A 26,797-nucleotide genomic window follows, 5' to 3' on the forward strand; every position below is an offset into this window, starting at 1 on the left:
TTGTTGCCCATCTGGCCTCCAGGGAGTGCCGAGGCTGTAATAGTCGGGCACTATGCTAGTGCTGGCTTCTGGGGCACAGGGAGGAAGGGTTAAGAATAGATTATTTTTTCTTTAAAGATTGGTATTCTTGGAAGAGGGCTGGAGTAGGAAACATAGCAGATGTTTTTAAAGGGCGAGGCTTCTGCATCGAGCCTTACAGAGGCAATTTCTTAATCAGTCACAATATACCTGAGCATTTGAAGCTGTCCCTTAAAGACACAGCTGTCACAAACAGGCACGCTCCTGCCCCCAGCTAAAACCTGGGTGTGCCTTCGTCCTTCCCACTCTGTCTCTGGAAAGCCTGATAACTCCATGTAAAGGGCCGACGAGAAGGAGAGGTGCTTCTGGATGGTTTCCTTCTTTCCCTCAGTTTGTGAGGCTGCCTGTAACTACCCTGGCCCCATACTCTATAATTTCTCCTTCTGAATGCTGCTACAAGCCTTTCCCTGGAACACTGACTCTCTTTATTTTAATGTACAGTCTACATTTTGCTCACAGATTTCACCATAGCAGGGTGGGGCTTAAGAATCTGAATCAGTGATCTAAAAATAAACCTATTCAAAGAATCCATTGACTGCCTCCTGATCTCTGTGGCTTTTGTGTTCTGAGATGTTCCAACCATACTAACCTGCAGGGGAGGGGAGTTTTGGGACACACTTGTGAGAGGAGTAGCATATGGGAAGAAATCTTTTCTATTCCTTTTCCTGGGAAATGACCCAGGTCTCCAGAAATTAGTGGCCAGTAGAAGGGAAATCCGTGCCCTTTGCTATTGTAGGGAACTCCATGGGAGGAGTCAAGTGGGGGAATGAACTGAATTTAATCCCTCTCAGTAAGTGTTTTTATTTTGCTCTTCTTGTGACACAAATTATCTTGAGCAAACACCTATTGAAGGAAGGCTGCCTTGTCCCCATGTGAACACATGGCAAACTACAATAACCAGACCTTGAGTAGGACAAAAACTTTGAACTCTAAAGCGCTGTTATTCTGCAATTGAAATTAGGATTTCAGGTGAGCCTGCCTTGTCTACCTGATCATCTCTTTTATCTGAGCCTAAAAAAAAGGCCTAATCAAGTATATTACAAGGTGTAATATCAGGTCTGTCTTGCAATTTTGAAAAACCTGCTTTAAAAATGGCTTTAATCCACTTCAGAAGTCTGGATCTAAATCTCTGTCTCTTTACCCCCCCCCCCCCACTCATCCCATATGATATATTGCTCCAGGAGGGGTGTGTGGGTGGGGAACTGGCTTGGAGAATTGGTGATAGGATATGGAGGAGCTGTCATTTGGCCACTGATAATGGAGGGCAAGTGCACCTACATGACTTAGAAGCCTGGGTCCCATTGAAAGTCAATGGGACTTAAGCTCCTACAACCTTGGTGTTTTTGAAAATTTTGCCTGGGACTCCTATATGTCTGTAAGGTTTATAAAGGACCTAAATGGAAGTTGCTCATCCTCATGAACCCTGTGAGCCCTGAAGCCAGCTCTGCTTTTAGTGTTGTCTTTTCTAGTTTCCCATCTATAATGTAATTTTCTTATTTTGGAAGGTGATGAATGAAGAAGACTTTATTAAGAAACTGGACTGCAAGCCTGACCAACACCTGAAGGTGGTGTCTATCTTTGGGAACACTGGGGATGGCAAGTCACACACCCTTAATCACACTTTCTTCTATGGTCGTGAGGTCTTTAAGACATCTCCAGCCCAAGAATCCTGCACAGTCGGTGTATGGGCAGCCTATGACCCTGTCCACAAAGTGGTGGTGATTGACACAGAAGGTCTGCTTGGGGCCACAGTGAACGTGAGCCAAAGAACGCGGCTGCTTCTGAAGGTCCTGGCCATCTCTGACCTTGTTATCTACCGTACGCATGCTGACAGACTCCACAATGACCTCTTCAAATTCCTTGGGGATGCTTCAGAGGCCTACCTGAAACATTTCACTAAGGAGCTGAAGGCAACCACAGCCCGCTGTGGCTTGGATGTTCCCTTGTCCACTCTGGGTCCTGCAGTCATTATCTTCCATGAGACTGTGCACACCAAGCTACTGGGCTCCGGTGAGTAGGGAGAAAGAAACAGTGAATCAAAATATAGCTAAATGTTATGTGTTAATTGGACCTCCATGTGGAAGATCTGGGTGAGAGTCTGGTCTTGCTCACGTTTCAGGCTGGCAGAGGCAGCATGCTATGCTCTGATGGTGGAGTGAGAGATTTATGTCACAGGGTAGCAACCCAGTTAGCCAGTTATTGATCAACACTGATTAGTCCTGAAGGGAATCTCCTGTGATCCTCCTCAACATAGGACAGTGACTGTTGCAGTGGCCCAGGAGGATGGGTAATAGAGCGAGGGCAAGTGAAAGTGGGGGACCCTAACATTATAATAGGGATGTAGGGGACCCTGTCACAAAAATAAATGAAAACAGATCATACTTACAGAACTAAATGGGTAAGAGGTATGAAATGGACTTGTTTATAAACCTGCACCCTTCCCTGGGCACTGGGATTTCTGGGGATTGATACCATTCCTAGGCAGGCATGAATTCCTTGTCTGAAACACAGACTGAGTATGTGGTCACCAGTGGCTGGTGGGTTGTCCTGCTTCTTCCTATGGGAGTCGCTAAAAATATGCAATATTGCCAGTAGGTTTTCCTTCAGTGCCTTACAGGGTGTCAGCACCACTATGTTTTCATTTCTCACCACTGCCTATTTCCTTCTTCAGTATTTTAACTTGGTTCATTGCATGCCAGACTAAGCATATTTAAGTCATATGGCTTGTTTACACATCTATGGGTGAAATCCTAGCTCCATTGAAGTCAGTGGGCGTTTTGTGATTGACTTCAAAGGGACCAGGAGTTCACCTACTCTTTCAAAGTGTACACTAAACCCTGTTTTGGCTTTGCCCACCACTACCATGCTCTAATATTTTGAGGGGAGCCCTGGTCAGTGCACCTGGCTACATCAGTGCAGACAGGGTTTAGCTTCCTTCTGTCCGTGTGCATCAAGAAGTGCCCTGCTGTGCAAGACCACAGCAACTCCCTGCAGGCCCACAATATTGTTGCTGGCTTCTTCAGGCTGGGTGTTTGCTGACCACAAGGCGCTCAGCAAATAGAAAAACCAAGGAACTCAGCCCAGCATCTCCCTACAGTTATTTTTCAGAATGTATTTTTAAGCAACAAAGTGGCTATATAAAAATGGCATCATCTTCCCACCTTGGTAGGTAAATGTAGAACAAATAAGGGAGCAGGATTTCACACAGCATGTAGTTAGCTGCTGGAATTTGCTGCTTCAGGAGGTCAGAGTCAAATGCTGTAGCTGGTTAATTTTATTACCAATAATGACAGTTGTAGTTATATGCACAAAAGCAGGGTAATAAAAACGTATACTTCAGAGCATCGGCTGATCTCTGTGGAAGCCAGAAGGGAATCCACCCCCCTAACACACACCATATGCAGCAACGCACAGTTGTCCAGCTTGAGGGACAGTGTTGGGATGTGTGGGTTGTTGTTTTTTTTTTTTTTAAAAAGGGGTGGGGATTTGCCTTCCTGTGAAGCATACACCATATGCCATTGCTGGAAGCATGTTCTAGGAGTTAGTAAACTATTGGTCTGACCTGAAATTGCTAATTCTGTGTTGCTGGGTTTTCTGGGGTAGGGTAGACCTTGACTCTCCCTTTCCTGCCATATGGCTGGCATGTAGAATGAACAAGGAATGGTGGGAATGAAGGCGCTAACTGTAAACCTTTCATGGTGTGGCCTAGTGGCCCGGAGCCAGGAACTGCTGAGTGCTAACACACTTTAACATAAAGTTTGTTTATTTAATGTCAGATATTCCAAATTGGCCTCTAATTTTGGGTGCCCCGTTTTAGGACCAGTAAGCCCAGATTTTCAGAGATGCTGACCACCCACAGTTCCCATTGATTTCAGTTTTAGCTGTGCTCAGCATCTCTCAACTTTGGTTGTAGGGGGCTAACACTGTATCCAAAACAGAGGCGACTTTTGAAAGTGTTTCATTCTGCCCATATGTCAAATGGGGAATACTTGTTTATCTGCATCACAGAAGGGTGGTGAGGAGTAGTTAGGAATATGAGTATAGCACTTTGCATTGTTAAAGCACTGCCTGATTGTTAAATAGTATTATGCTAAACCAGCCGTTGTTAATACACCTGTTACTGCTTTTGAATGGGTTTAGATCACCCCTCTGAGGCGCCTGAAAAACTCATCCAGGATCGCTTCCGGAAACTGAGTCGCTTTCCCGAAGCCTTCAGTTCAATCCACTACAAGGGAACAAGGACTTACAATCCCCCCACAGACTTCTCGGGACTTAGGATAGCTGTGGAGTACCAGCTGGAGAACAATACCACCCGTTCCCCACGACAACCTGGGGTTATCTTCAAAGCACTGAAAGTAAGTCATTTGCTGCAGTGTGGGGCTCACCAACGGTTGAGGAAGAGGCTCCTGGGGTCCTTATTCATGTCTGTGGCACCATTCCCAAGTATCATGTACCCTAATAAAGTTCCACACAAAGCTCTAATGCAGAATTGCAGATATCTGGAGAAAAGGCAAGTCTTCAACGTATAGACAGTTGAATGGGCTGGGTGGATCTGTGCTGGGGGAAGACAGCAGGACAGGGGGAAAATAAAGAACTTATGGAGACCCCCTGAAGAATCAGATGGAAAGGTTAAAGGAGAACTAGAAAAGCAAAATCTCAAACCCATACCTGGGAGGAAGCTGACTGGGGGAAGAAAGAGAGTACAATGGATGATACCAAGCTGGGAGGGGTTGCAAGTGCTTTGGAGGATAGGATTATAATTCAAAATGATCTGGACAAACTGGAGAAATGGTCTGAAGTAAATAGGATGAAATTCAATAAGGACAAATACAATGTACTCCACTTAGGAAGGAACAATCCGTTGCACACATACAAAATGGGAAATGACTGCCTAGGAAGGAGTATTGCGGAAAGGGATCTGGGGGTCATGGTGGACTACTAGCTAAATATGAGTCAACAGTGTAACACTATTGCAAAAAATGTGAACATCATTCTGGGATGTATTAGCAGGAGTGTTGTCAGCAAGACACGAGAAGTAATTCTTCTGCTCTACTCCGTGCTGATTAGGCCTCAGCTGGAGTATTGTGTCCAGTTCTGGGTGCCACATTTTAGGAAAGATGTGGAAAAATTGCAGAAAGTCCAGAGAAGAGCAACAAAAATGATTAAAGGTCTAGAAAACATGATCTGTGAGGGAAGATTGAAAAAAATTGGATTTGTTTAGTCTGGAGAAGAGAAGACTGAGAGGGGACATAACAGTTTTCAAGTACATAAAAGGTTGTTACAAGGAGGAGGGAGAAGAATTGTTCTTCATAACTTCCAAGAATAGGACAAGAAGCAATGGGCTTAAATTGCAGCAAGGGAGGTTTAGGTTAGACATTAGGAAAAACTTCCTAACTGTCAGGATGGTTAAGCACTGGAATAAATTGCCTAGGGAGGTTGTGGAATCTCCATCATTGGAGATTTTTAAGAGCAGGTTAGACAAACATGGTCTAGATAATACTTAGTCCTGCCAAGAGTGCAGGGGACTGGACTAGATGACCTCTCGAGGTCCTTTCCAGCCCTATGAGTCTATGATTCTAACAGGCAGAGGTTTAGGGACATCCAGAGCATGAGGTTGCATATCTGACCATCTTGGCTCATAGCCATTGATGGACCTATCCTCCATGATCTTATCAAAAAAAATTTTTAAGCCCAGTTACACTTTTGGCCTTCATAACATCCATTGAAAGACTTATTTTACCAAAGCAAATGGACAGATTAACAGTATGGCACTTGACTTTTCCAAAATGCCTCACATAGTAAAATATTTGAGGAGTTTAAATTATTATAATATTATTATTTTACTTTGTGCATAGTCACCCAAGGGACCATCAGGAATTGATTGCCTGGTAGAGATTGATACATACATAAAAGTCAAACAACATTGTATTAGAGAATGTGTAGTAGCATGATCTTTAGTTCATTTGTTCAGCTCTTCAGTATTATCGTGACGGGCTCTCCAGGAAAAACTTACATCGATAGGGTTGCCTATTAGAGGTGATGTTTAGTTCAGGCTTCGTGGTAAACAAATCCTGTAAAAGTGAAACTTTTAAAATAACATTATTCTGTCTCTTTAAAGCATTAAACGTAGCTTTTTAAATACTTTTTATACCTGTATTATAAAGTAAGGTTGGACCCTGAAGCTCAGTGTTAGCAGCGGCAGGCATGTTATAAATGCCCAAGACAGACACAGTTCTACCAAAATGGTTGAAAATGGAGAGATCTATGTGGTTGCCAGGGTAACTGATCTCCAGGCAATCACCTAGACATAGATTTGCAGCAAATGTTTTCCTCAGTTTCCCTACAAGAGAAAGTATTTTCTTGCCTTTCTTCTCTAGATAAAGATCTGACCCTTGGGACCAGTGAAGGTCAGGAACATAGCTCCACCGAGGCAGTACATAATTCTGAGTATCTAATGGGGAAGGGGTGTGGGGAGAATCTGTTGTTTTGCTTTGCTGGTTTTTTTAAGGAAAGAAGAAAAGTGATTTCTTTTGAAGAGAAGAATATCCACCTCTTCACCATTCGCACAGCATGTGTGCTGTGGTAGTTTGTTTTTCTCAAGTATTTAAGGGCTATTGCCTATTTTGTTTATGGTGCTGCCAGTTCACATCTAGTCCACATCAGTAATCAGAAGGCACTGACCGTTGAGAGCCACTTAGTGGTTTGTGTATAATGTGTTTGGTCACAGTCCAGGGGCTAGTCTACACTGGCAGCGCTAAAGCGCAGCTGTGGCAGCACTTTAACATGGCTTGTGTGGTTGCGGCGCAGTGCTGAGAGAGAGCTCTCCCGGCGCTCTAAAAAAACCCACCTCCACGAGGGGCGTAGCTGCCAGTGCTGTCTACACTGGCGCTTTACAGCGCTGAAACTTGCTGCACTCAGGGGTGTTTTTTCACCCCCCTGAGCGAGAAAGTTGCAGCGCCGTAAATTGCCAGTGTAGACAAGCCCCAGGTCCAAGTGCAGACATGTCTCCATCACAGAAGCTACCATCACAACTGGTCCTAATTATCATGCTTGTTTGCAGTATGTATGCGCTCAAAAGCCAAGGACCAAATGGACCATGGAGAGTGAGCTCCCTTTTCACCTCATATGTGGTCCCTGCAGAATAGGATTGAGGCACTTTGAGAAGGCCCCAGGAGGGAAACTTGCACTATTTCACCATTACTAAAAATAAAGTTTTGCAGGGGGTTAGCTATATGGTTCCCAGTGGCCTTAATTGATGCTAGTTAATGTAAGTCACCTAGCTCAAATCTTGCATGGTGTGTTGAGTATGTAGGACCAAATGTTGTTTCCTTTGGTGTGGAATACAAAACCCTTTTTATCCAGCTATTTACTCTGTGCAACCTTCTTCTTCCAACCCCTCCTGCCCTATCATGGAAGTTAGAGATGGGAAAAAACCCTTGAGATCATCCATTCCATTTCCCTGCCACATGCAAGATTGTTGATCTTGTTTGGTCTGTATTAGAGGGAAGGCAGAGGGGATTATATTTTTCCTTTGTAGCTCATACCCGTATGGTTTCCTGGTCAGTGAGCCATGATTTGTTAGCTACACAGCCCGGCTGGCCCTCTCCCAGAGAGGAACCCATGGAGTATCCATGAGAAACCTCCCAGGATGTCCATGAAGACATGTACCTTTCCAGAAGGCTGTCACTGGCCTGGTGAATCAATGTCTTTGTTGCTCTGAATTCCTCAGCAATTTCTCTCACTTGGTCTGACAGGCATTGAGCGACCGGTTCAGCGGTGAGATCCCCGATGACCAGATGGCTCACAGCTCCTTCTTTCCGGATGAGTATTTCACCTGCTCTACTGTATGCCTCAGCTGTGGGTAAGTAGGCAAGAAACACACCCTCATCGCTCTGGGAGACAGTACTGTCAAGATCTGCTGCATCAGAATGCATTGTCATAGTGAGGTCACAAGTACCTTGGAGAAGCATCATCAGCATAGGTGGTGACATCAGTGTGGTAACTCCTTAGTCTGAATACAGAATTTGTATGTTTCTCCTGACACTAAAACCCATTTGAACTGAAAAGCAGTTTGATGTGTGTACTGTGGAGGCTGCGGTCTCTGTGTCCCAGCTAGACAATATGGTTTTGTTTTCATATAGCAGTAAGGTCTTACTTGAATTGTGGGATGAATGTCAAAAAATTGCAGCTGAGTTGCAGACAAGCCATGGAAAATTGAGGAAAAGTAATAATGGACGTTATTATTTGCAGTAAAAAAGTCCAATATTACTTTTTCTGTGATTTTCCACTGTCAGCCCTTGAGGCTGAGAGTGGCCACCTGGGGCTCCCTCTGTCAAAATTGCAGTGGAAACCTAATATTGTGGAATCTGCAATATCGCAAGTTAAGTATCAGTGTAATCTCTTTTTGCCCACATCCCTTCCGTAGTGTTCATAAGCATGTGGTCTCAGAACTTGCAAGTCCCTCAAAGGGCAGAGTGTGAAATGAGTGGTCTACAAGAATCCCTTGAAGTCAGAAATAATTGCCCTGTGAGACTTTCTGTTATGTTCATTACATAAACATCACCAAAACATACATCCATCCAGCCTTGGACTGTGACCTGAAGCCACACTCACTGGGGCTGGTGAGATTTTGCATGCTAACTTGTCAAATGCATCAGAACTTGACTGCAAGTCCTGTCTAAGGAAAGCCCAGGTAGTGTGGGAAGTGGTGCTGGTAATTCAGTAGGTGGCATTCATCCTTCTGAGTCTGTACTGAGCTGTATCAGCATGGTGCTATGGAGGATTGTGCTGCTGGAAGTCCTGTCTATCAAATAAGATGTAAAACTAGGTTCTCTGTCTTTTGTGGTCATTAAAGATTCTCTAGCACTTCTTTGTAAGAGCTGGGATGTTAGTTCTCATGTCTTGGCCAAATTCCAAACTTGCTTAGTTCCATCTAGAGTCCCTGTGAAGCTTCTGTTGGATACAGTATTCACTTCCTGTACTAAATTGCTGTATAATGTTGATGTGAAACAGCTGCTTACCCCACTCCGTGGTGGCTGCATTTCAGTGGCCCATGAAGTCACTGTTGGATGTACAGCTTTTAAAGTGCTTTGGGATTAAAGGGACTATACAAACATATGATATTGAATAAAACCTAGTTTTAGTTGTGGCAACTTAGCTGACCTTATCCCGAGATCAGTCCTGTATCAGTGACTCTCGAGCCTGCTCACTGTTTGCTTCTGAATTCCAGGTGTGGCTGTAAGAACAGCATGAACCATGCGAAAGAAGGAGTTCCTCATGAAGCCAAGAGCCGCTGCAGATACTCCCACCAGTACGATAACAGAGTGTATACCTGCAAGGTAAACAGAACCCTAGGGATGGGGTCCAGTACATGGAGAGAGAGAAGAGGGGAACCCACGCCCTGGGAATGAGAAGTGTTACTCTCATGTGGCTGTGGTCTTGCTCCTCTTTTCTGTTGAAGACTTGTGGGAACAGCCTTTTGGCCTTGACTTGGCAACAAGATTCCTGTCAATCTTTAACAGTTCTTGGGTAATTATTCTGTTTGCCGGTAGCCCAGTCACACTGCTTGCATTTTTCGCTGACTGAATCACCGAGGGCTGCGCTGCTGCCATTTCTCAGGACAGGTTAAGCATTAGATGTTGCTCTTCAGTCTCAGTGAATGTATAAGCCCCTAAATTGCTCTCCCTATTTCCTACCAGCCACCCCTAATGATGATTTTGACGGGGGGGTGTGTGTATGTAATTCAAAGGTCACATGGAGGAGCCTGGGGGTTACTTCACCCACAGCCATAATTTTATTGTTGTTTAGACAAATGACATCATTTGGGTTATAATGCACAAAAATTCCATTATCAATGATGGGGTCCATCACGTGGCCCCTTTAGCAAACAATCTCCACAAACACACACCAGATAAGACCTTTAAACCCACTCGTGGCCATGGGACTTGGTGTCTGGGATGCCAAAACATGTGATTCTAATCAAACACTCCTGTTCCAGGCTTGTTACGAGCGTGGGAAGGAGGTCAGTGTGGTGCCAAAAACATCTGCTTCCACTGATTCTCCTTGGATGGGCCTTGCCAAGTACGCCTGGTCAGGGTGAGTGCAGGAGCAGGCAGTCTTTCTGCTCTCCCTTTCCTTTCCTCTTCCAGCTCCTTTGGGCCTCCAGCCCCTTGCTAGGTAACCAGTTCTCCTTGTTCCTCACTGCAGGTATGTGATTGAGTGCCCCAACTGTGGAGTGGTGTACCGCAGCCGGCAGTACTGGTTCGGGAACCAAGATCCTGTGGACACAGTGGTGAGGACAGAAATTGAGCACGTCTGGCCAGGAGTAAGTCTTGTTGTTGGGGTGCTTTGGAGGTGCGGGTGGTTTCTTTTTTTTTTTTTTTTTGCATAATGGCAGAAAAAATGGATTGACTCTTGCTATGGCAGCTGCCCCTGCTGTTTGAAGTATGGAGCCCTTTCCAGGGTGGGCCTTCTCATAGCAAGAGGCAGTTTACCCAAGTGGACATTTAAAACTAGATTGGACACCTCACAATGTTGCAGTGGTCCCCAAGATATGAGCTAGAAAACCTAACAGGCCTTTCCCATCTCTGATTAGTAAGTAAAATTACTCTACATTTTTATAGTGGGCTTTCATCCCAATATGCTCCTTACACACATCCCCACTGAAATCCAGTCACCTGCTGCACAGCGTGCTGAACAACAGTGGGAGTACGGGACTTATGAGCAAATCTCCTACTCTTACAGAAAATGCCATGGGGTATTCAATATCCACATGAGACAGGAGTCAGGACAGGACCTTGTTTTTTAAGGTCCCACTGAAAGTTTTGCATAGAGTAAATTGAACAGTACTCAGCCTACCTTGGAAGGATGAAGACCTGGGTTGACTTTGTCAACATTTGGACTCCTGGTGTGAATGTTTGAACCATTAAGACACCCCTTCTCTCTAAAAGAGATGGGAGTGTGATTCTTCCAGGTGGTGGTCTCCATTTTAACAGCAGCAGTGGATGGGCATTTCCTCCAAGAAGCATCTACTCAGGAGAAGTAAACATTTCCTTCTCTGTTTTTCCATTTTCATGTAAATCCCCATTGTGTTATAGACAGATGGATTTCTGAAAGACAACAACAATGCAGCTCAGCGCCTGTTGGATGGGATGAATTTCATGGCACAGTCTGTGTCTGAGCTCAGCCTGGGACCCACAAAAGCTGTGACCTCTTGGTTGACGGACCAGATTGCCCCTGCCTACTGGAGACCTAACTCTCAAATCCTGGTATGTAGCAGCTGCCGTACTTTCATGCTGTTGAGGGAACCTCCTCCCTTTGCTTAGCTGAACATAACCCTTCCTCCACACCTTCTCCAAAAATAAAATTACAAAGTAACCAGTTAAAAAAAAATCTGATAGATTTCAGGTGCCTTGTCTCCTGTGGATTGCAAACTGCAGCTCACCCACCTCCAGCAGCTCTTCAGAACCAACGGCAGGGACCCCTGCTATTCACGTTCTTGGCTTGGCTTGAGAAAGATAATGTCAGATGCCTTCTTCCCTGGATGTGCAATTTGTCCCCTTAGTATTCCATTGACCCTTCCTGCTTCTTCAAGTTGAACCCATTCCCACCATCAATACTGTTGATAAAAATGCTGGCTCACACATGGCTTGCTCTTGAGTATAAAGAATCAAAATTGAAGTCCTGGCCTCCCATTTTTGCATTCCCACTTTTGCAAGTGCAACCAATTTGTACAAAATATGAAGCTGGAGATGAATACTTGGCCCTTACAATTCAATTAGAGAGAGACTCTCTTCTCCTTTGAGAAGACATATAAAAGGAATTGGGCAGATGTCTAAAATGGAAATGACCATCTTATCTTTGTTTTTGAAAACGTTCAAGTGCCAATAGATTAACTGCCTAGTCCTGTAGGCACCCAAGAAAGCGTAGCTGTAACCATTCACGGCTGCAACCATAGGGTTCATAGTAATGCTGCTGGCCTAGGCACAGCATGCTAGCCTTCCCATGGGTCCCTTCTTTGAGTATGAAGTCATCGAGCCAGAAGGACAAAGTTGGCACCACCCCAAGTGGTGTCTATGCCATAGACACTTCAGTGAAAGATATAAAAAAGTCTCGCAGTGCAAGTACAGATCAGTTAACTGTGAGACTTACAATACTTTCCCCACTTGTGCAGGATCCAGTCACTTTCATGGGTGCTACTGTCCCTGCCATCTTGTGATCTAGCTCTTGGACGCTTTTCGTACTGGAGATAATTAGGAAAATCAAACTAATAGTTTCTCTTTCTGGTTTGTCTTATTCAGAATTGCAACAAGTGTGGCACGTCCTTTAAAGATAATGATACTAAACATCACTGCCGGGCCTGCGGGGAGGGCTTCTGCGATGGCTGCTCTTCCAAGACCCGCCCCGTCCCTGAGCGGGGCTGGGGACCAGCGCCAGTGAGAGTGTGTGATAACTGCCATGACAGCAGGGGCATCCGGTTAGGTAATTCTGACCTGACTGTGCTAGTTCTGGGAATGGAGGGAAATTCTCCACCTTCCTGTCAGCATTAACCATATGTTGTGTTTGAAATCTTACCACTGATTTTCTGTCAAAACCCCCATTCTAGGGCAGATAGGGAAGTTGGCCCATAAATTGATCCAACTGATGCCCTTGTAATGGGTGTAGATGGTGCCATTCTTTGGGGTACACACCACCTCAGAGCAGGATTTGAAGTTATGTTTGTGAATGCTTCTGGTGGGGAAAGCAGATGAACTCTGAGAGACCCTTTTTACTGCAAGTACCATTCACAAGAAATTACTGAAAAATCTGATCTCTTGGAGGAATTATTTCTAAATTGGACTTTATCCCAGAAGGCAACATCTGCTGGTGGGGAGATTGCATCCCTCTGCACTGGTCTTAGAGCAGATGGTGTCTTGTCCATGTGGGTGGAGGAAAAGTGTAACAGTGAAGGTCATGCAAATTTCCCCAGGGAAGGCACGGTGGGTGTGAAATAAAGGCTGAATGGTGTTTGGCTACACTGGGATGCCAGAGAGCCCCAGGCCTATGCTACAGGTGCTGCACCTAACCAACCAAGTTACCTTGGTTTAACATTAGTTTCTCTAATAATACAGATTAACTGAGACTTGGCAGGAACTGTGCCTTGGGTTTTGAACCATAACTCTTCTATCATGCAGATGTGCCCGAGTCACAGACGGAGGAGGAAGGTGGGACGTTGATCGCCAGGAAGGTTGGTGAGGCAGTGCAGAACACTCTTGGAGCTGTGGTGACTGCTATAGACATTCCACTAGGTGGGTGCTCTTTGCTTCCAATTGTTTTTCTAACAACATTTTGGTTGGATATGTCAGAGCTGTTTGTTAAACTTCAGTGCTTGAAATGAGCTGGCATGGCACACTGACCCTTCTTATCCCAGGGTGCCAATGTGGGTCGAGGGTCCCCCTTCTGACTTCTTCTCCTGCAGGGCCGTGGGCCCCACCAAGCTCTCTCCCTACATTTCCTCTACTTCCTCAGCATTTTATTTCCAGTTTATGCCTTCTCACTTCTATTCTCTTGGCAGTGCAGCATCACAGATCCTTGAGTTCTGAGTATCACTTCTTCCCAATACGTCAGTAGGGTTATTGCAGTGATCTCATAGACTTTAAGGTCAGAAGGGACCGTTATGATCATCTAGTCTGACCTCCTGCACAATGCAGGCCACAGAATCTCACCCATCCACTCCTGTAACAAACCCCTAACCTATGTCTGAGTTATTGAAGTCCTCAAATTGTGGTTTGAAGACCTCAAGCTGCAGAGAATCCTCCAGCAAGTGACCCGTGCCCCATGCTGCAGAGGAAGGCGAAAAACCTCCAGGACCTCTGCCAATCTGCCCTGGAGGAAAATTCCTTCCCGACCCCAAATATGGCGATCAGTTAAACCCTGAGCATGTGGGCAAGACTCACCAGCCAGCACCCAGGAAAGAATTCTCTGTAGTAACTCAGATCCCAACCCATCTAACATCCCGTCACAGACCACTGGGCATACTTACCTGCTGATAATCAAAGATCAATTGCTTAATTAATTGCCAAAATTAGGCTATCCCATCATACCGTCCCCTCCATAAACTTATCAAGCTTAGCCTTAAAGCCAGATATGTCTTTTGCCCCCACTACTCCCCTTGGAAGGCTGTTCCAGAACTTCACTCCTCTAATGGTTAGAAACCATTGTCTAATTTCAAGTCTAAACTTCCTAGTGTCCAGTTTATATCCATTTGTTCTTGTGTCCACATTGGTACTAAGCTTAAATAATTCCTCTCCCTCCCTAATATTTATCCCTCTGATATATTTATAAAGAACAATCATATCCCCCCATAGCCTTCTTTTGGTTAGGCTAAACAAGCCAAGCTCTTTGAGTCTCCTTTCATAACACAGGTTTTCCATTCCTCGGATCATCCTAGTAGCCCGTCTCTGAACCTGTTCCAGTTTGAATTCATCCTTCTTAAACATGGGAGACCAGAACTGCACACAGTATTCCAGATGAGGTCTCACCAGTGCCTTATATAACGGTACTAGCACCTCCTTATCTTTGCTGAAAATACCTCGCCTGATGCATCCTAAAACTGCATTAGCTTTTTTAACGGCCATATCACATTGGGCTCATAGTCATCCTGTGATCAACCAATACTCCGAGGTCCTTCTCCTCCTCTGTTACTTCCAACTGATGTGTCCCCAATTTATAACTAAAATTCTTGTTGTTAATCCCTAAATGCATGACCTTGCACTTTTCACTATTAAATTTCATCCTATTACTATTACTCCAGTTTACAAGGTCATCCAGATCTTCCTGGATGATATCCCAGTCCTTCTCTGTGTTAGCAGTACCTCCCAGCTTTGTGTCATCCGCAAACTTTATTAGCACATTCCCGCTTTTTGTGCCAAGATCAGTAATAAAAAGGTTAAATAAGATTGGTCCCAAAACTGATCCCTGAGGAACTCCACTAGTAACCTCCTTCCAGCCTGACAGTTCACCTTTCAGTACAACCCGTTGTAGTCTCCCCTTTAACCAGTTCCTTATCCACCTTTCAGTTTTCATATTGATCCCCATCTTTTCCAATTTAACTAATAATTCCCCAAGTGGAACCGTGTCAAATGCCTTACTGAAATCGAGGTAAATTAGATCCACTGCGTTTCCTTTGTCTAAAAAATCTGTTACCTTCTCAAAGGAGATCAGGTTGGTTTGGCACGATCTACCGTTTGTAAAACCATGTTGTATTTTGTCCCAATTACCATTGACCTCAATGTCCTTAACTACTTTCTCCTTCAAAATTTTTTCCAAGACCTTACATACTACAGATGTCAAACTAACAGGCCTATAGTTGCTTGGATCACTTTTTTTTCCTTTCTTAAAAATAGGAACTATGTTAGCAATTCTCCAGTCGTACGGTACAACCCCTGAGTTTACTGACTCATTAAAAATCCTTGCTAATGGGCTTGCAAATTCATGTGCCAGTTCCTTTAATATTCTTGGATGAAGATTATCTGGGCCCTCCGATTTTGTCCCATTAAGCTGTTCGAGTTTGGCTTCTACCTCGGATGTGGTAATATCTACTGCCATATCCTCATTCCCATTTGTCATCCTTCCATTATCCCTAAGCTCCTCATTAGCCTTATTAAAGACTGAGGCAAAGTATTTATTTAGATTTTGGGCCATGCCTAGATTATCCTTAACCTCCATTCCATCTTCAGTGTTTAGCGGTCCCACTTCTTCTTTCTTTGTTTTCTTCTTATTTATATGGCTATAGAACCTTTTACTATTGGTTTTAATTCCCTTTGCAAGGTCCAACTCTACATGGCTTTTAGCCTTTCTCACTTCATCCCTACATGTTCTGACCTCAATAAGGTAGCTTCCCTTGCTAATCCCGCCCATCTTCCACTCCTTGTAGGCTTTCTGCTTTTTCTTAATCACCTCTCTGAGATGCTTGCTCATCCAGCTTGGTCTACAACTCCTGCCTATGATTTTTTTCCCCTTTCTTGGAATGCAGGCTTCTGATAGTTCCTGCAACTTTGACTTGAAGTAATTCCAGGCCTCCTCTGCCTTTAGATCCACAAGTTCTTCAGCCAATCCACTTCCCTAACTAATTTCCTTAATTCTTTAAAGTTAGCCCTTTTGAAATAAAAAACCCTAGTCCCAGATCTATTTTTCTTTATCCTTCCATCTAGTTTGAACTGAATTAGCTCATGATCACTCGAACCAAGGTTGTCCCCTACAACCATTTCTTCTATGAAGACCTCACTACTCACTAAAACCAAATCTAAAATGGCATCCCTCTTGTTGGTTCTTCAACTACTTGGTGACGAAATCCATCAGCTATCACATCCAGAAAAATCTGAGCCCTATTATTGTTACTAGCATTTGTCCTCCAGTCTATATCTGGGAAGTTAGTCTCCCATGATCACACAATTCCCATTAGTGTTTACTTCATTAAAAACATTAAAGAGGTCTCTATCCATATCCAAATCAGATCCCGGCGGTCTGTAGCACACCCCAAGCACTATCTCAGGGGAGGCTCTAGTAGCTTTCTTTCCCAATGTGATTTTTGCCCAGACAGACTCTGTCTTATCCATTCCATCACTTCTTATTTCTTTACAGTTAACCTCATCATTGATATACAATGCTACTCCACCACCTTTGCCTTTATTTCTGTCTTTCCTAAACAGCACATAGCCTTCAATACCTGTACTCCAGTCATGACTACTATTCTACCATGTTTCTGTTATCCCTATAATATCCAGTTTCACTTCCTGCACCAGTAGCTCTAGTTCCTCCATTTTGTTACCTAGGCTCCTCGCATTAGTGCACAGACATCTTAATTTTTGCCGTCTGGCTTCACTGACATTCTTTACCTGGTTAGGCACAGACATTCTACCACCAGTATCACCTATTAGACTGGTATCTACACTACGCTTCCTCCTTATGTCCATTCTTCTGCCCACGGCTGTATCCTCTCTTACTTCGTTTTTTTCCCTCTCAATGTTAAATTCTGGCATGGAGATTACCTGGACATCTCCCAACCATCTCCTCCCAATTCTTAGTTTTAAAGCTCTCTTAATCAGTTGGGCGAGCCTCCATCCAAGAAGTCTATTTCCCTCCTTACTCAGGTGAAGTCTGTCCTGAGAGAACAGTCCTCTGTCCATGAATGCTTCCCAGTGGCCGTACATCCCAAAGCCCTCCTTATAGCACCACTGCCTGAGCCATCTGTTGATCGCCATAATCTTGTCACACCTTTGTTGCCCTTCTCTAGGAACAGGCAGAATCCCACTGAAGATCACGTGAGCCTTGATTTCCTTAAGCATCTTCCCCAGTCTGGCATAGTTTCCCTTGATACGTTCCAGCGAGAATCTAGCCGTATCATTCGTTCCCACATGAAGGACAATCAACGGATTCTTTCCAGCTCCCGTTAGGATCCTTTTCAGCCTCAGGTCCACATCCCGTATCTTAGCACCCGGCAGACAGCGCACCCTTCTGTTCTCCGGATCAGCTCTAGTTACAGGCCTGTCTATCCTTCTCAGTAAGGAGTCCCCAATCACGTAGACCTGCCTTTTCCTGATGACGGTGTGATTCTCCGATCTATCCCCTGCTCCCACTGGCTGCAAGTCCTCTCAATTCCTATTCACCCTTGCAATCCTCCGCAACTCATCCCGTATCCTCCTGGGGCTCATATTTGGTGTTGTCTCCATTGACTCTTCCCCTCTTCCTGTAGGACTAGCTGCTCTTCTCTTTTTCCTTGCCCTCTCACCTTCAGCGACCACCTGCTGTGCCCCTTCTTCATTTTCCAACTCTGCAAACCTGTTCCTGAGCTCTAATTCTCCTTCACTGGCCCGTCATTTCTTCTGCCTGGTTCTGTTAGTCACATGCTTTCACCGTCCACTTTCCTCACCCAGCAGACTAAGTTTCTTGTACTTAAAAAATCATGGCCAAACTATGAGACATTCTATCAGGTTTGTAGAGGTTCTGAGTGCCTGCAGCTCCAGTTGACAAAATTGGGATCTTTGGGTGCTCGGCACTTCTGCAAATCAGGACCAAGAAATTTAAACATCCAGTAACTGGGAGGATGGTCCTTAGTGCTGAAGTTAGTACAATGACAGTGTGCTGGTTGTTAGTACACTTGGTACCAGCCCAGGTGCCTCAGGAGATACTTGGGTTTAAATGTTGTTCCATACTGAACTGCTGTTTTCTCTGCTGACCAACCCCCCCACAAGAGGTAGACAGCAGTAGAGGGTGAAGAATTGCATTAACCACTGATCAGACCTTCTCGCCATTGCTCTGTCTGGGATTTACTCAGGCTGGCAGATCTTTTATTATTTTAATAAAATGGTAGCAGGAATGATGGTGGTAACACCAACATTGTACACATACCTGAAAGAGTGATGGTTACATTGTTTTGGCCGCCCAGCTGAACTGCAATGGACGGAAGATAAGGCAGAGAAAGCCAATGTTCTCTGAACGAGTCCTGGCCGGAGGAGGTGTCCACCTCCACTTATCCTGGATGGCCTTCTGCAAAAAATGGCAAAAAATTAGTAAAGTGGGGCTGTGGTTTTCCCCCAGCCCAGAATGTCTTCCTTTCTTGGTATAATACTCTGTTTGTGGGATCACTCCAGTAATTCAGGGAGATTTGATCACCCTGTTCTCTTGAGGAGCCAAGACTAGGGGTTAAGAATATTAGCTGCCCTACTTCCACAGTGTGAACTTCAAGAGGCCCATGACATTGTGTGGGCTGTATGGCCCCCAGAGATCTATTACATCTACTTAACTTGCTATGCCAGGCTGAATAAGATTTAATGCAGGAATTTTCATGTTTGGCTCACTGGTCCAAATCCAGCCAAGGTCAGTAGTCACCAAGTGTTGTAAGCCACTGATCGCTATTTGGTGCCTGATGTGAAATGAACTGAAGTTCTCAGTCTGGTTACTAGTAGACAGACATCCACATCATGTGCTATTAATTGGTATCCTGGGTGGCAGTCTTAGCAAAAAGGTCTAGGCTTGAGAGAGACTTGGAGACTGATCTGCTATCTGGCCCCTGACTTGGTCAGGGTTGAATGTGGAGGGGAAACTTGTGCCTATTGGATTTCCTTCTCTAGGGCTACCAAACCAGCTCAAACTAATTATTATTATTATTATTATTATTATTATTCATTAAACAATGGTGTAGTGGTGGTAGGGTCCTCATTAAAATAATGCCATTGAATTGTGTAGGGGCAGAATATGAAAGATTGGAATAGCCTGAACTACTAGCAGATGCCTGCTAGAATGAAGTGTTCTGTGGGCAGATCTTGACAGTTTCCGTAATGAGCTCCTTGGAAAGGCACAGGCATTGCTTGTAGTCCTTGCGTCCTTTCCCCCCCCCCCCCACACACACCTTCCTTAGCAAAGAACAGGAGACATTCTAATTGCTGTGGTTCTTTCTAATCCTTTGTAGGGCTCGTGAAAGATGCTGCTAGACCTGCTTACTGGGTGCCGGATCATGAAATCCTGCACTGCCACAACTGCCAGAAGGAGTTCAACATCAAGCTCTCTAAACACCACTGTCGAGCCTGTGGCCAGGGATTCTGCGATGAATGTTCAAACGAGCGCCGAGCAGTCCCTTCCCGCGGATGGGATCATCCAGTGCGAGTCTGTTTTAGCTGCAATAAGAAACCCGGTGATCTTTAACCCCAGCTTCCTGTCTGGGTCCTTCACGATTCCTTAGGTTCTCAGGGTTAGAAAAAAATATTTGATCTCCCTTTCACTTTTTGCAGCCAGAGTGCATGTTTCTGATCTCGGGCCTGCTCTCATGTTCTACCCATCTTGGAATGCTGGGACATGAGCTCAAGTGAGTAAACTGGACCTTCAGGTTTTAATTGTAAGCTGATTGGGGAAGGGGGGAGCTCACGTAAATGAGCAACCCAAATCCAATGTATTTTATTCCAGTTTAAACATCTATATCTATATAATTTAGTATGTTAAGGATGCCGGTGGCTAGTGAAGTTTTGAATATTTCTAGTTCAAATAAGAGATGCAGCTGGACCCTGCTGTATTGGGTCGAATTCATAGCCACTGCAGTGCCTTCTAATTTTTCTCTTAAAGCATTTTGCTCATCACACGGTCCTATTGTAAAGGTTTGGACCCTTTGCTGCCAGGAGGGTCCACGGCTCCCCAAGTGTTGATGCATGAATTACATCTGATAATGGGAAGGGCCCTGCCTCTGGAAGCTCCACCTGCTGGTACTAAAGGGTTTGCAAAATCCATTTGAATTGTGGTAACAAATGCTAGTCTGGCAGGTCATGGGACCGCAGTGCAGGTGAGTGGAGGTGAACCTAGCACCATGGCAATGACCAAGCTAGAGTTGTTGAAAGGAAAACAAATGATGTGGAAAATGCTAGGGCATCTTCAGTAGAACCCATTTCCACGTCAGCACAAGGTCACAAGATTGCAGGGCCTCACTCTTCTTGACCATGTTCCCATGCGCTTGGATTTCTTTCTGGAGCACTTTAACTGCTTTATGAGGTTCATCAGAAACTAAGAGGCTTGTGACCAGAACTAGGCAAGTGCCCGTTTTCTGGAAGATTGCATGACCTGCAGTTTAGTGTTTGCTAGGCTTACTAAAGTTTTAAAGGATCCCCAAATCCATGGTGCCACCAATGGTCTTGCAGACGGGTGCATAGAAACGGGACAGATTTGACTGTGATCTTTCTTATAAAAACAACAACAACAAACAACCAAACCTACAGATCCAGCTGGAAAACAGGAATCTCTTCTAAGCTCTTACAGCAAGTGGCACTCACTGGACTTTACCCTTCCATAAAGGTCTGCATTGAACCACTGAATTTATCAGCAATGAGCAAACCACTGCACTCAACTGATACGCTCCTTTTCTGTGGATTTTGGCTCTCATGACAAGAAATAAGAGACCATCATGAACTGAACTTTTGGCTTATGTAGACAAGGGATGCTCCCATGGAGGGGACTTGTCTCCAATTGTAGTGGCTGGAGTTTGACACGATACCCTGAAACTGATTTAGTCCTACCTGTTAAACATGCCCTTGTGTAGCTCAATGATTGACATCCTCTGTTAGGACTATATTATTAAATTAACTGCTATAAAAGACTAGACCTTCTGAAGAAGCGTGCTGGCTTTGGCCTTTTAACTAACAGTTCTTGCTCTCACCCCTGAAGGAACCTGTTTGCAAAGTAACTGCCCCAGGCAGCTGTTCACGCCGAAGCTGAAATGGAGTGTGTGGTAGGAAACCTTCCCTGTTGGTTAAACTTGCCACAGACTGACTTGTATTTTGTAATCAAAGGCTGTCATAAGCTGACAGTCACCTGGAAGGGAGTGGGGGATAGGAGTGGGTAACAGTCCTGTCTTAGAAAAGACATTTTACAGCATAGCTCTGCACTTTGAGCTGTTTATTTTTGAATAGGTGGTGAACAATGCAATTAATATTTGTTGTTGGTTTGAAGGCCATGCCCTGTGTGGCTTCCATGCATGTAGCTTTACTACCATGTTAATGCACAAAGAGAAACCATCCATGACATTCCTTGTATAAAGTCTTCACTTCAGAATCTCTGTGTCATTGACTTGTTAGAATTTTGTCCTGCCACAGGCAGATGTACTGCCTCAGTCCATTTAAGACAAAGTGCTGTCTATGTATTTCTAGCACACGCATGGAGTCCAATCCCGACTGACAGTTCTAGTGCTCTGGGGTGTTGGGACTGTGCTGAGATCTTGTCAGCAAAGCAAGAGCCTTTTGTTGTGCTTACCTTAAATGGGGTTGATGTCGGGGGAAATGTTGTAGCTGAGCATCAGTAAAATAAAGAAGAGGGGCAACAGGTAACTCTAAATAAGGTAGCAACAGGAAAGGTAAGAGACTCGGCTAAGGCCTTGTCTACACAGGAAAGTTGCTCTGGTTTAAGTAGCATCACTTTTCAAACCAGTTTAAATTCCTGTGTGGACTCTCTTATTTCAGATAAATGGCTTATTTCAGTTTAATTTAAATCTGTTCCTAATCCATTTAAACTAATGTGAAATAAACCAGTCTTACACCAGAATAAGAGTGTCTACGTGGGGGTTTGCATCAGTTTAACTAGCTTGGTTTAAATTCACACCTTGGGTTATACTGGTGCAACTTGCCCAGATAGACAAGGCCTAAGTTTTAATGCACCGTGCTTTGTCCTATGCTATAGCATCCAATGAGAGTGCTTGGGTAGAGGGAGAAAATGAAAAAAGATTCTCAGGTTACAAAAGCCTTCCAGGGGAAAAAAATACTGTATACCACACAGGTTAAAGAGCACTGTTCTAAGCTGTGCACTTTAGACCCTCCCCTCTCCCTGTTCTGATAGCATCAGGTTTCATGGGTGTGGGGAGAATAGAGCCTAGTCAGACTTTTTCTTTAGACCCTTCCCTGTTCCAAAATGAGAGTCGTATTCAAGATCCTGCTCTCATGCTGGAATACAGTCCTCATGAGAGAGCCAGGGGTTCCTAGACAGCTCAGCACTAGCTGCTGGTTGAGAGCCTTGTTCATCTCCTAGTGAAGTCAATGGAAAGATTCATGTTGACTTAAATGGGCGTTCGATCAGGCACTTAAAGGAGATAAATATGCCTAGAATGTGTGCATTAACTGAGCCCAGCAGGAGCTGGGATTACCAGATTTCTATGCTTGAGGCATTAATGTTTCATAAGAAAATGGCTTTGAACAACCCCCTCTCCCTTGAACCTGGACAATGCTCTGTATTTCTGCAGCAGCATAAACTTTTAACTGGGAAAACAACCTGAAAAATGAGTGTCGCCTGCTTAATGCTTCAGAGTGTTAAGCAGGTAACACTGCAGCATCCAGGACAGGAAGTGGAAACCCCATTTTGAAGACATGAGTTTTTACTAGGAAAAGGAGGACCTGAAATAAACTCATTTTTGCTCATTATTATTATTTATTTGTATTACCATAGCAACCTAGGAGCCCTAGTCATGGACTAGAATCCCATTGTGCCAGGCACTGTACAAACACGGGACAAAAAGACAGTGCCTTCCCCAAGCTTGCAGTCTAAGCCCACAACTTCTTACCAGAGAAGCTGTTCTTGCAGACGCTCCCACAGCATCTAAATAGAGTGACTCTTGCAAAAGTCCATTTCCGAGCATCGGTAGCCTTTCCTGAGCACTGGAAAAGCCGAAACTGGAGGTTACTTCACGATGTCAACCTGGAAGAGGTCTAGTAGTTGAATGAAGTTCACTTGGGAGGTGGGGAAAACACTTATTATTGGAATTGAGGAAAGAAACATCACAGGGTTAAAAGAAAAACCTTATTTCCCTGTTGGATGAAAAATGCCATTCTCTTTCAGTGTATTTCCAAAAGACTAGTTTGTGGGCTTTGTAGATTACTGATTAGAGAGTCACAGTTTAAAGTATTGTAAATCAAGGTGGGAGTTTGGCCTTTGCACCAACTTGAACAGTTCACTGTAATGGTAATGTTTCAGTGGCTGCAGTAAACACTTGTCTTGGCAAGATTATTAGTTTGTCTATCTGAGATGTGGCAAGATAACAGACTGTTTTGATTTACAGAAAAAAGCAGTCTGTGCTTGATAGTGTCTTTTTGCCAGAAAAGTGATGTCAGTTCACAGTGGATCAAGAAACCTCTACATCTTTTCTAGCAAATGTGGCAAAAAAAAAAAAAAGATTAAAATAAGAATTGTGAATTGATGTGCAAATATGCCTGACAGTTTGCCCAAGTATGAAAATAATTCTTTACACAAGGTGTACAGTAAGCAGCTCAGATTTCAGGAAGAGGAAACGTAGATGATTTTATTCTTTGCTCAGACTTATTTACTTCAAATGAGCTGACTGTGTCAGTTACCTGTAAAGAGGTGCATGTTCCTCTGAATAGAAAGGATGGATTTTCCTCTCCAATTTTGAGCTAGACACAGTAGGAGGTTTATCTGTTACTATAAATTTGTTCACTTTCAGATGTCCCCACACTGTGAAATCTTTGGGCCAAACTCAGAGGCAACATACGGTGTATATATATAGCACATGGTGACGGTAGACTACTGGAATTTAGACAACCAGAGGGTGGAAGAGCAGGGTTGGGACAGGAAAAGCATCTAGCAGGAGGATGTGAAAGAAAAGGAACATTTGTCTTTGACCCTCTTGTTTTGTGTTTTTCCTGCTATAACCTCACCCTTCTGCTGTCTCTGTGGACTGTGAATTATATTCTCTCCAGTTTACTCACTTGTAATTGACACCCCCCCGATTTGTCACTTCTGCATTGGGCCTTTTGTCTGTGGTCTGGAAAACAAGACAATCCCTCCCCTGACCGTGGTCTCAAAACTACTTCGTGCTTTTTAAAATATTATTCCTTGATCCATAGCTCTGCCATCCCCGCAACAACTAGAAACCACCCATCTGCCTGCTACAGCATCCCCTAGTGCCCCGGCTGAAGCCCTGGGAGACTGACCAGTTCCCAAGTTGTTATGAAAGGGGGATTAGCCTGTGTACTAAGAGTATGAAAGCTTTTGGGTTTTCCACCTGGCCATACAGAGACCTAACTGGCTCTTTTACGTGTAGTTCCCTTACCTCTAGCTCTAGCCTGCCTGCTAGAGTTTGTGCTGGCGTCTCATTTTTGTTAATGTAATCGGACAACCTATGCTTTCAATGACTAACGCCAGCTAGTGTAGCTATGTGCTAGTATCCGGAGTTAAGCCTCTGTCAGAAGCATTTGGCCCAGATCCTCAAAGATGCTTAGGTGCCTTAATTCCCATTGATTTCAATGGGAATTAGGCACCTAAACACCTTTCAGGATCTGGGCCTTTGGTAGCAATAGATTTGTCCTTGCCTGCTAATAGATTAAAAGGGATTGACTGGATTTTCATTGTCATGGGGGGCGGGGGTGGAATCCCCTTTTCCTCTCACTGTTTTAATTTTTTTTTCTAAACAAGTACAAAAAGTGCAAGGTGGGAGAATTAGATTTGAAAATTTTTCATTTAAAAAAAAGTCATGAAAAATTACGGAAATGGGAGAAAATATGTATCAAGGATGGCCAAACGTACTGCCTGGCTGAGCCGCATACAGTAATCTTTGGACGTTCGAGAGGCAGGTGCACCTACTGGGGCTCAGGGCTTTAGCCCTGCAGGGGGGGAGGGGAGGGTCTTCTGCCCTGCGGGGGCGGGGGTGTCTCTCGGGGCTTCAGCCCCACAGGAGGTACTTGCTGTGGTTCGGGGCTTCAGCCCTGCTCCTTCTGAAGGCCCTAGCCCCAGCAGGTGTGCCCCGTAGGGCTGAAGCCCTAAGCCCAGGCAGGTCCCTCCTGCAGGACTGAAGCCTCTAGCTCCACCACAGGGCAGAAGCCCCAAGCTCCCCCGCCCCCCCAGTCTGGTAGGTGAAAAATGGGGTGGGGGGCGGAAGAGGGGCCCCGTGAGCTGCATTTAAACTGTTAAAGAGCCGCATGTGGCTCACAAGCCGTGGTTTGGCCACCTCTGATATATATCGTTGGTAATTTCCCACAAAAGGTCCTTAACCTTTGCTAATCAGTTTGGGCAGGGCCACACCCATTGACGCTGAAGTGCTATTGCTAAGGGCTTAAGAAATGCAGGTTGCTGAGAGTAGCTAGCACAAAGTTACAGCAGGTGGAGATAAAAGTGATTGAACGCATCAGTTTTAAAATGAAATGAAGATATAATATCAGGGTTGGAAGGGACCTCAGGAGGTCATCTAGTCCAACCCCCTGCTCAAAGCAGGACCGATCCCTAAATGGCCCCCTCAAGGATTGAATTCACAACCCTCAGTTTAGCAGGCCAATGCTCAAACCACTGAGCTATTCCCCTGTAAAACAGCTGCCTCTGAAAGGTACTATTGGGTATAGCAGGGCAATGCCAATTGTATTTTTTACATTTAAAAAAAAAACACACACACACTAAAGCAAGGGGAGGGGTCTTGCTTTCCTGCAGTGGCCAAAATCAAATAGACTATTCGTTTCAGTCCATTTCACATTTTTCAGCAATAGCAAAAGAATTAGAGATTTTATTACAGAATGAGGGAATCATACCATGCATATGCATATAAAAATTACAATCTTTCCTGAAACATCTCTGCTTATTACAGGAAACTATCCTGACTCGTGTATTTTGTTAGTCACCAAGCATAAGCCACATAATTGCATTTTGGGACTATTCAAGTTCTTCACAGTGGAAAAAATTCAGCTGAGAGATCCCAGCAATGCCAGAACATGGGAAAATTACTGTAGTCAAGCCTTGCAAATCAACAATTCACTGTGACAGGAAGTTAATGTAATTTAACAACGTGGCAGCTGCCAAAGAGCAAGATCAGTTATTGCAACTAATCAATTAAGTGTATTTACTTGAAATGACCACTACCAATATGAACAATTCTCTTACAAAAATCCAAGTATATGGTGTAACAATATCTTCTCCAGTATAATAAATCATTTGATCACTGCATTGCATTACAGATTGTCACTAATGAATGTAGTTTACATATTGCGTAAATAAAAATGTATCTGAAAGCTCTGCTGTTGCAAAGCTGGGCTTGTAGAATTCAGCTTCCTTTAGAAATCAGTTTCATTGGAGTTAAATAAGTCCCATCCTGTCCCCCTGCTTTTAATTGTAGAAATTTCCTTTGGGAGGCTTTGAACCCTGATTTCTAATTCTTCCAAATGGGTGTTAAATTCTTCCATTTCTACTCTGGAAAGCAGTTCTATAGTGGCAGACT

At 44.3% G+C, this 26,797-nt stretch overlaps 2 protein-coding genes across 10 annotated transcripts in view; one reads left to right on the forward strand and one right to left on the reverse strand.

The window, feature by feature from the left end:
* The window catches only part of RBM25 (RNA binding motif protein 25), a 72,188-nt gene extending 64,303 nt beyond the window's left edge, over positions 1-7,885 (reverse strand). The window contains exons 1-2 of one of the 2 annotated variants that reach the window (XM_039535042.1): positions 7,747-7,885; positions 1,962-2,078 (exon numbers count right to left, since the gene is read on the reverse strand). The gene's annotated coding sequence lies outside the window, so the exon portion shown is untranslated. The remainder of the gene's footprint in view (positions 1-1,961; positions 2,079-7,746) is intronic. The other variant, XM_039535041.1, reaches the window with a different exon arrangement.
* Positions 1-26,526, forward strand: part of ZFYVE1 (zinc finger FYVE-type containing 1) — a 40,227-nt gene extending 13,701 nt beyond the window's left edge. For 3 of the 8 annotated variants that reach the window (XM_039535048.1, XM_039535050.1, XM_039535051.1), the window contains 11 exons: positions 1,584-2,088; positions 4,219-4,433; positions 7,833-7,939; positions 9,308-9,416; positions 10,076-10,173; positions 10,285-10,402; positions 11,175-11,345; positions 12,378-12,558; positions 13,251-13,364; positions 19,526-19,747; positions 19,845-22,477. In XM_039535048.1, coding sequence (XP_039390982.1) covers positions 1,584-2,088; positions 4,219-4,433; positions 7,833-7,939; positions 9,308-9,416; positions 10,076-10,173; positions 10,285-10,402; positions 11,175-11,345; positions 12,378-12,558; positions 13,251-13,364; positions 19,526-19,747; positions 19,845-19,912 — 1,908 coding nt within the window. In that variant the 3' untranslated portion in view covers positions 19,913-22,477. Of the gene's footprint in view, positions 1-1,583; positions 2,089-4,218; positions 4,434-7,832; positions 7,940-9,307; positions 9,417-10,075; positions 10,174-10,284; positions 10,403-11,174; positions 11,346-12,377; positions 12,559-13,250; positions 13,365-19,525; positions 22,478-24,040; positions 25,168-26,170 lie in introns of those variants that run through there. The other 5 variants (XR_005597646.1, XM_039535047.1, XM_039535046.1 and 2 more) reach the window with 5 other exon arrangements.
* The last annotated feature ends 271 nt before the right edge of the window (positions 26,527-26,797 follow it).

Source organism: Mauremys reevesii, linkage group 4, assembly GCF_016161935.1.
Source record: "Mauremys reevesii isolate NIE-2019 linkage group 4, ASM1616193v1, whole genome shotgun sequence".
NCBI lineage: Eukaryota > Metazoa > Chordata > Testudines > Geoemydidae > Mauremys > Mauremys reevesii.